Here is a 9,220-nt window from a genome sequence, read left to right as displayed (position 1 = left end):
CCCTCAGGAAGAAGGGAAAGGTGGCTGTGGTTGACACGTGTCTTTGTAGGCAGGGCATAGCAGGGAAGGGGGTGAAGTGGGCATGGCAGGAAGTGGTCCTCGTTATCTTCAGGGTCAGCTTTGAGCAGAACTGTGCAGTAAAGAAAGTTTATCTCTGGAAACCTCAGTCTCAGGCTTTTGCTCTTTGCCAGGTACCTCTGCTTCCTCCTCTCCTCTGACCCTGGCAAGAAGCACTTGCTCTCCATATTTTCAGGAGATGAGTATCCCAGTACTCTCGTCATACCAATTTGGTACTCATGCACACCTCGGTGAAAGTGATTATTAACAACTTAACACCTTACTTCTCCTAAAAAGTAACTAGGAATTCAATATAATACACAAGATCTCAGTGGAGAAAGTTTTGAAACACTGCCAAAGATAATTTTAAGTGGTACAGAGATGGTCAATGATCTTGGATGGAATAAGTTCACATAATAAAGATACTAATTCTCCCCAAATTAATCTGTAAATTTAATGAAAACTCAATCATGAAGCTTCAGCATGGCCACATTAAAATAGTTACTCTTGTTTTCATTTCGTGGCATATTCATGCTAAGTCATTAAACAGGAGAGACAAATGCTGTCTTTTTTTATCCTCTCTGTGATTTCTATTTGATTCTTCTACCAGCAGGCTCATTAATCAGGTGCATGTGTATATAGCTGTGTCTATGTATCTATAAATCAATTTCTAAATTTTGCAAATCATAGAAGTCTAGAACTTGCTGGGAACTTAGGTCATCTAGTCTCATTACTCCATGATCTCAAGACGGCCAGTGACACAGCCAGGGCTCTGTGAATATTTATTCATCACCTTCTGCACACCAGACATTCTTCTAGGTGCTACTGTACAGAGTTCTGGGCTAAAAAGGCCATATCTCATGTAATAGGAAATTGGGTAAGGAAAAGTTTTCTCATCTTTATTCAGGCTTGTGAGCCCTCAGACAAATGTTTGGAACAAATTGTTTTTTATTTACTCTCTCTAACCTTCTCTTTTGCATCTTTCTCCTAAGGCCACTTTCCCAAATGCTATGTCCTCACGCCATCCTAACAAATCACTGTGGCACCTCACCTGGATTTGTGCCATCTCACAAAATGCTCAAGATTCTAAAGTTATTCACTTGCCTTCTCCCAGTTCCTCAACACTCCTGATCTTAACTAGTTGTGAGGAGAAAAATCTGATTAAACTAAATTTCCCTAATTCGTATTTCTTCCCCGAGAAATAGATGAATTGTATTTTCAAAGCAGATTGCTTATTTACTGAAAAGTTCCTCTAATGATGAATAGATAGTTGTGGAAAGAAAACGAGTTAAGTTTTGTAAGTGAGGAGGAGGTGACCTTGGGTAGGGGAACAAACAAGTTGGCCAGCCCTGTGTGGGCCTCTGTGCTCAGGGTCACCTCCACTAAGGAGTTGTAACTTTTTCCTATTTCTCTTTTGAACTAGGAGACTTATCTAAAATTTGCTTCCCTTGCCATCTAGTTTATGGGTGTCATTTAGGAGTCAATGTATTTTTAATAATTTAAAGTCAAATTTTGCCCCTTATATTGTCAAATTCTCTTCTTCAGAAATCCATATCCATAATAAAAATATTTATGTGATTGTTTGGAAATATGATTTTGAAACTTGTGTATTGTTTAGAAGAAGCCCACAAAATTTCAAGATAAGCTCATATCAACTGAATCCACTATATTCTTTTATTAAAAATATCTGCGTATTAAAAAATGGCAATCAGATTGTTCAGCATTTCTATTTCTAAACTTAAATTGATATTGACTGTAATTCAATGAATAAAATTTTAAAATGTATCTACCATAGTTGCTATGATTGCTTAAGAAAAAGCCCCCAGATGGGAAGAAAACAGTGATTAGATGAGGCAACACTGTTTTTACAATGTAAACCCTTGTTTAGGATTAAGCATGCTAACATAGTTGAGATATAATTATTTAAAAAAATGGAATTACCTTTAAGATGTCATTACTTTAAAAGCAGAGGATATAGACATGGGTCCTTTATCTCTGTTCACCTCTAATGAGATAAAAATCTAAGAAACTGGGAGGAAAATGAGTCCGTGACCAAAATGCTTACTCAGTTACTCTAGGAGATCAAAGACTATTATACTAAACCTGGAATCTACTAAGACAAAGCAATTGCTTTCTTTGAAACATATGTAAGGTTTAGAAAATTTCTGGGATTTATCTGTGAAATCACCCTCTGGGCCCTCATAGTGACGTTTTAGGGAAACACTCACATTGCAAGGTGGGAAGAATAGGAGGTGGTGTTTTGTGGGCTCCTGTGGTGGTTAGGTAGTTCTCAGAAGACAATACTGGAAATTAGATTATTGCTGATGTCATTTTTTTACAAAAAAAAAATTAGTGTCGCGGGGGCTATAAAAGCAGCGACTTTTACCATTCACATCACAAGACGAATCATCGAAACAGGTAAGTGTTTCAGCAAACTTGGTATAATTGGTTTGTTTGGCATGATATTTCTTGACTAATCTTTTTCCCTCATGTTATCTCTGCCTCTTATTATCCTGATACCAGGTTCTCCTCCCCTGATCGCCAATTGCTCGAGTTTGCATTTTCTACAATGGCCACCCTACAGAAGTCTGTGAGCACTTCCCTTGTGGGGACTCTGGTTGCTGGCTGCCTCCTGCTCATTGCCCTTTCAGTTCAGGAAGGGGCAGCTGTGCCCATCAGCTCCCACTGCAGGCTCGACAAGGCGAACTTCCAGCAGCCCTATATCACCAACCGCACCTTCATGCTGGCTAAGGAGGTACTTGTCTCAATCTCTCTTTCTCATTTTATTTACTTCAATCTAAATAGTTTGTACAATTTTCTTCAGAGGATTTCTAAGGTCTTCAAATACCGAACACTTATACCCACTGGTAGACTGCAGTAGTTTTCCTTGTGTTTTTATAGATTCTTTGGAGCCCTGGAGGTGCAGTGATTAAGAGCTTGGCTGATAACCAAAAACTGTTGGCAGTTCAAATACACCAGCCGCCCTCTTTGAGGAGCTAGTTTTACCAGAGGATCTTTCATTTTGGTCTTTAGGATACAGAACATTGAGTTTTACTCAAAGAGGAGCTATTTGGTAGCCCATCTAATGATTTCTTTTTCCCTTCACGCCTTGGCACATTCTATTAAACTCATGTACACATCTGAATTCCTTCTTTGGTCTTCATGGGATTCCTCTGGGCAGAGGGGCTGGGGTACATCTCTATTTACAGACTTTTCTTCTATCTCCTCAGTGTCCAAGTACTTAGTCTTTTCTTCTTTTCCAGGCCAGTTTCGCAGATAACAACACTGATGTTCGTCTTATTGGGGAGAAACTGTTCCACGGAGTCCATGTAAGCCTAGTCAGGGTGCCAGCTGTGGTTATTTGAAGGGTGGTGATGATGGTTGGGTCTTCTGGATGTCTGCCTTTTGTGACCCCTGCTGTTTAACTTTTGCTCTGCAGATGAGTGAGCGCTGCTATCTGATGAAGCTGGTGCTAAACTTCACTCTTGAAGAAGTGCTGCTTCCCCAGTCCGATAGATTCCAGCCCTATATGCAGGAGGTGGTGCCCTTTCTGGACAGACTCAGCAACAAGCTAAGCCAATGCGTAAGTTCTCCTCTCAGCCCAAGTCCACCCATTCCTAGCTGCTTTCCTTACTTCTCCCCTTCTTCCATTTGAAGCCCCCTTCTCATGGAAAGCCTGGTGGCCTAGTGGTTTAGAGCTACGGCTGCTAACCAAAACATCTGCAGTTTGAGTTCATCAGGCGCTCCTTGGAAACCCTATGGGGCAATTCTACTCTGTCTTATAGGGTCACTATGAGGCGGAATTGACTGGATGGCAGTAGGTTTGGTTTTTGGTTTTCTCTACCTTAACCCCCACTCTTCCCCTCCTCCTCTTCTGTCCCCTCTACTCCCGGGATATTGGCAGTAAGAGGTGCCTCAGTAATATTATTGCCAAAAGTCATTTGGAATAAGAGAGTGCTTATTTGTTTTTGCTAGGAGTCACATTTTGAGTTTATGGTGGTGAACAAGGTCTAAAAAAACGGGTACATGAAAGCTTAACTTGTCCCTAGAAAATGGCAACTCAGGTTATGTGTGATGAGGAAAGTGTTAGGAACTTTAAGGCAAAAAGCCTAGTTGACGAAATGGACAAACTGAGTTAAAGTTGTTGGGGGAGGGGGATGGGAAACAAAAAGAAAGTGAAAAAGAGGAAAGTGGGAAGGTTTAATGCTCAGGGTGAGTGTGCAGACACTGCTGTCCCTTTTGATGTCATGGGAAGTGACAGAGTCACAGAGGTGTGTGAACTTGATGCCTCTGAACATGTAACACTCTGAGAAAAGTTTTGAGTGGAACGGGCACCTAGTATTTATCATAGCGGGGCTACTGTTCACGCATGATGTTTAAGTACTTTTCTTGTTCTGAAGGCATGTTTTTGATGCGGTACAATCTGGGTTTTATTCCTGAGGGAATTTGTATAAACTGCTCAACTTTTTCCACAAACTGAAACCTCAGTAGGGTTTCCTAAAGTTGAAGAGAGGTCCCATGTAAGGGAAGTGACTGGATTTTGGTGTCCAAGGGAATTCAAGAGCCCAGGAAATCTAGGTCATTGGTGGAATCTAGGTCACTGTGGGTAAAATTACTAGAAGCTTTCATCCCAGGTGAATTGTAACATGCCCCATATAGAGAGGCTGAGTTTCATTAAGCTTCAGCATAACCGCATTAAAATAGTTCCTCTTGTTTTCATTTTGTAGCACATTCAGGGTGATGACCAGCATATCCAGAGAAATGTGCAAAAGCTGAAGGACACAGTGAAAAAGGTACTACTGATAACTATTAATGCTAAGTTGTTAAATAGGAGAGACAAATGTTGTCTTTCTTTCCTTTTTTTACTCTGTGATTTCTGTTTTATTCTTCTACCATCAGAGTGATCATTTAAGTGCATAGGTATATATATGTCTATATATCTATAAATCAAATTCTAAATTTCGAAATCATAGAATTCTAGCAGTTGCTGGGAACTTAGGTCATCTAGTCTCATTACCCCATGATCTCAAATGGCCAGTGACAGAGCCAGGGCTAGAACACAGATCTCCTGAATTCTAGACCAGCACTTTTTCCCAGTAGCAAGACATACTAGTTTTAGTATTATTAATTCTTAGGGGAATTTCAGTTTCCTATTGACTCATGTAATGTGAGAAAAACTTGTTAAAAACTAGAAAAGTGCCTGAGGGAAATTTATTTTGAAGTGATTTTTAAAAACATTAATTTAATGATTTAAAATTTGGAGAAATAAACTTAGAAGAGTAAGAACAAAACAGCTGGAGTTGCACATAGGGAAATTTTCTGAAATGATCGAAACTTACATTTAATTATGCTAACATGATGCCCAACAGCAATGGGTTTCTGTGTATAAGCAAGAATGAAAACAAATTCTGATTTTTTTTTTCAGAGTTTTAAATAGAGTGAAAACATTAGCAAAGATTGCTTTATTTGAGTGAGAAGGAAATCTGAATTGTTAATCATTTGTGTCTTCGTCTCTCTTTCTCTTTCTGGTTTCCTCGCTCCTTCCCTCAACAAATCTCTATTGAGCATCTATCTATCATGGACCAGTAAATGTTTCTATATTGAATGATTCTCTTAGGTGGTCTAGTGAGGGATAAGGCTCAACATCAAAAGTCTTAAACTACCTGTTGTGACTCACCCAAAATCCAGAGGAATGATTAAACCAGTTGCCCTGTAGTCAATCCTAATTCATGGCAACCCCACGTGTGTGCTCCATCGGGCTTTAGATGGCTGATTTTTCAGAGGTAGATCTCCTGGCCTTTCTTCAGAGGTGCCTCTGGGTGGACATGAACCTCCAACCTTTCATTTAAGCCTGTTAGCTGTTTGCACCACTCAGGGACTCTGAGGAATGATCAGTAGGTGAGAAAGTGATGCTCCTGCAAGCAGGTACAATTAAACTCTCAGAACTATGCAGGCTCTAGTTGATGGAATTTTCAGTATCAAACTTAACCTCATTTCTCTCTTTTTTTGATCTTGATATATATATATATATATATAAAATTATATTTTTAAGAATTTCTTCCCAAGTATAATTTCACAAACATAATTGTTTCTTCCTTTGATAACTGAAGGCTTTGCAGTTTTTCATTATGAAGAACAATTCCCTAGTTTTAGAACTATTGCTTAGATGCGGAGGGCTGAACATTAGTATGCCATAGCCAAGAAGTGTTTTGTACTTTTTGCTTAAAATTATCCCCGATGTCAGACAACAATCTTTATAACCATGAAGTGAGAAAAATCTGATGGTGATCTGTATGGGTAAAGAGAGATTTTAAAACCTTTAACCCATTTTGCAGAGAATCAACTCTCACATTTGCCATGTGGAAGAGTGATTGTGCTTTTTTTCTGGAGCCCCAGAAAGCACATGCAAGAGAAGAAAGTTATCCAGAGAAAGCTCAACTGGTCTGAAGTGGGGGCGGGGGGGGCAGTCTTGGGAGGTATTAGTTCCCCATCACTGGAGACAAAAGGGAGAGCAGGCTGCAGTAGAGTGTATGAGAGCAGGGCAAGGTGAGCTTCAAAATTCTTTATAGTCTTGGGAGTCTGAGATATAAAAAATATCCTTTGTCACTATGTCAAAGGAAGCATGGAAAAGTGGGGTGGTGGAAGAAAGGAGGGATAGAAAGGAGACCACAGTATATGGGACAATGGTGATTTATGATTTTTAACAAAATAATCTATAGCAAATTTAATAGATGAATTTCAGTGGAGGGTGCTTTGAGTTTGAATTTGGTTTCTCTGTCCCATTGAGTTTGAGAGCCTCATCTGCACACCACTTGAAAGGAGGAGAAAGGGACTGGGTGTTAGGACCTGTATCTGACGTTCTATTAATTAAAGCAACTGGAAAGGACTTATTTGGTATTTTTCCCATGAAAGTGAAACTTTTTTTTTGTCAAGAAGGTGAGCACAAGTAAAGCTAAAGTTGGTAAATGTGTGATTTTGATTTAGGCTGTTTGAGCTGAGTTGTTATAAATAACTGGTCATTGACAGTTGTGGCACTATGACACAGGGCAAGACATATGGATGGCATTCGGGATCCCCAAGTCCCAGCACAACTTTGATATGTTTGCTTTAGTGAGGAACGGGGTGGCCAACCCTCTGCCTAGGTTTTAAACAGCTTCATCTGTGTGAGGTACAGTTGAGAGGATGCCTGCTGGTGCTCGCTCAGTTCCAACAACAAGTTTTAAGGTCTTTGGCAAGTCCTATTATACTCTTGCTAAAAGCCTTATTATACTGTTATTACAGTCTTTTTCAAAAGGCTAAAACTTGATTTGTGTCTCCAGAAACTTAATCATGCAGTTTCACTCTAGTTTGTTCTCTTTGGAAAACATGGTTAAAATGCTCAATTACTTTCGTGTTCTTATTTCACAGCTTGGAGAAAGTGGAGGAATTAAAGCAATTGGAGAACTGGATTTGCTGTTCATGGCCCTGAGGAATGCCTGTGTTTGACCAGAGCAAAGCTGGAAAATGAGTGACCAGCCCTTCTTGCCTGTTAGAAATAACAATAAGATGCACAATTTTTTTTTTAACCTAAAGGAAAATGGGAAGTCAAACTCCACCATAATGAGTGGATTCCATATGATCCTCTGCTTAGCTTTAAGAGGAAAATAATGTCACTTTTGCCTGACTAGAAAGTGGACCTTTCAAGCATAAAGGAATTTATTGATAACATTTTATTTTAACTGGTATCTTACACACAGAAAATGTTTCTTTTTTTAAGCAATTGTCTATTCTTACCAAAAAGATTACTTCCCATTCCTTTAGGGGAAAAACAAACAAAAAAAAAAAACCTTAAATTACTTCATGCTTCCATGTGACAAATGCCTTATATTTATTAATTTATTGTTATAAGTATATATTGTATTTATGGAATTTTACTAATATGAATTTATTTATAGAAATATATGATATTACTACTTGATTTTAAGACTATTATTAATATTTATGACAATAATTATGGCGATATAGTTATTTGACCTCAATAAATACTCTAATTTCCTAAATCTTGCAGCTTTGTGATTTTTTTCCCTTCAAAATCCTCCTCATCGTCATCATCTAAGCATTCCCATTTGGTAACTGGGTCAAGAAACTCATATAAATGACTTTATTCTTCAGTATAAGCAAATGAAGTAGGTATTACTATTATCCCCATTTGAAGAAGAGAAAATTGAATCAGAGACACATTGTTTAACTTTAAGTAGTTGACCCTTATTGAACCAGGTCTTTCTGATTTCAAGGCTCTTTACTATATTGCCTATATAGGTCTATCAAGTTGATTCAGCATGTAACTCTGAAATTGAAAGGTAAGAAATTAAAAAGAATCCATTTGCATCATTAGCAGTTTGTAGATAAAAGAAAGGGGTGATATAACTCAGGAGAAATACGTGCAGCCTCTATTGCGGTAGATGAACTGCTTTAGTTCTAGTTAGCCTAATAGTGGAGGCAATCCCCATTGTTTCCGTAAGTCAGGCAATAAGATAATGGGGAGCTGTGGTTAAGAGCTACGGCTGCTCACCAAAAAAAGCTGGCAGTTCGAAACCACCAGCTGCTGTTTGGAAACCCTTTGGGGCAGTTCTACTCTGTCCTATAGGGTCGCTATGAGTTGGAACTGACTGGATGGCAATGGGTTTAGGTTTGGTTTTTGACTGTGTTTTAGGAGTCTTCTCTAATAGTGGAGCTTAGCACTGATGAGAAGTCTTGTGGGTGGAAGATAGGCATGATATTATGAAACACACTGAGAGAGATAAAGTTGTATATCTGTACAGTGGTACAGAGAAGAGAGCGCAATGGTAAGGACAAAGGTTGGACTAGTCCTACCAAGGAGATATGGGCAGATGAATAGTGGTTCCTTGGGGGAAAGGGCTTCAAGAGATTGTGTAGGTCTATTCATAGATGGTGAAAATCAATGCTAAGCTGTCTAAAGTGTTTCCTTCTTCAAATAATCAGAAACCATGGGTTTATTCTACAGGCCACTCCCCAGTTGTTCTCCAGTTGCCACTCACTACTCGCCATGGCGTTTCTAAGACTGTAAAGTTTCTGTTTGCCAAGAATTATGTCAAGCCTGGTGCTAAGACAATCTCATTGATGAGCACATATCATGTAAGATACAGGTTCACTCATGGATAAA

The 9,220-nt window shown here is 39.0% G+C and overlaps 1 protein-coding gene across 1 annotated transcript; it reads left to right on the top strand.

The window, feature by feature from the left end:
* Positions 1 to 2,626: 2,626 nt before the first annotated feature.
* On the top strand, positions 2,627 to 7,542 carry LOC101346947 (interleukin-22-like). The gene is made up of 5 exons (XM_004386419.1): positions 2,627 to 2,812; positions 3,321 to 3,386; positions 3,497 to 3,640; positions 4,785 to 4,850; positions 7,465 to 7,542. The coding sequence occupies exons 1-5, from the start codon at positions 2,627 to 2,629 to the stop codon at positions 7,540 to 7,542; spliced, it is 540 nt and encodes a 179-aa protein (XP_004386476.1).
* Positions 7,543 to 9,220: the final 1,678 nt, after the last annotated feature.

The sequence above is a fragment of the Trichechus manatus genome, unplaced genomic scaffold (assembly GCF_000243295.1).
Source record: "Trichechus manatus latirostris isolate Lorelei unplaced genomic scaffold, TriManLat1.0 scaffold00164, whole genome shotgun sequence".
Taxonomy (NCBI): Eukaryota; Metazoa; Chordata; class Mammalia; order Sirenia; family Trichechidae; genus Trichechus; species Trichechus manatus.
The sequence above is the reverse complement of the archived record's forward strand: the minus strand, read 5'-3'. Positions and strand labels throughout refer to the sequence as shown.

Bases quoted from the DNA above. Each gene is read 5' to 3' on its own strand.
- LOC101346947 (XM_004386419.1), top strand. From the start codon at position 2,627: ATGGCCACCCTACAGAAGTCTGTGAGCACTTCCCTTGTGGGGACTCTG. The intron at 2,813-3,320 runs GTACTTGTCTCA...CTTCTTTTCCAG, and splicing joins CCTTCATGCTGGCTAAGGAG to GCCAGTTTCGCAGATAACAA. The intron at 3,387-3,496 runs GTAAGCCTAGTC...TTTGCTCTGCAG, and splicing joins AACTGTTCCACGGAGTCCAT to ATGAGTGAGCGCTGCTATCT.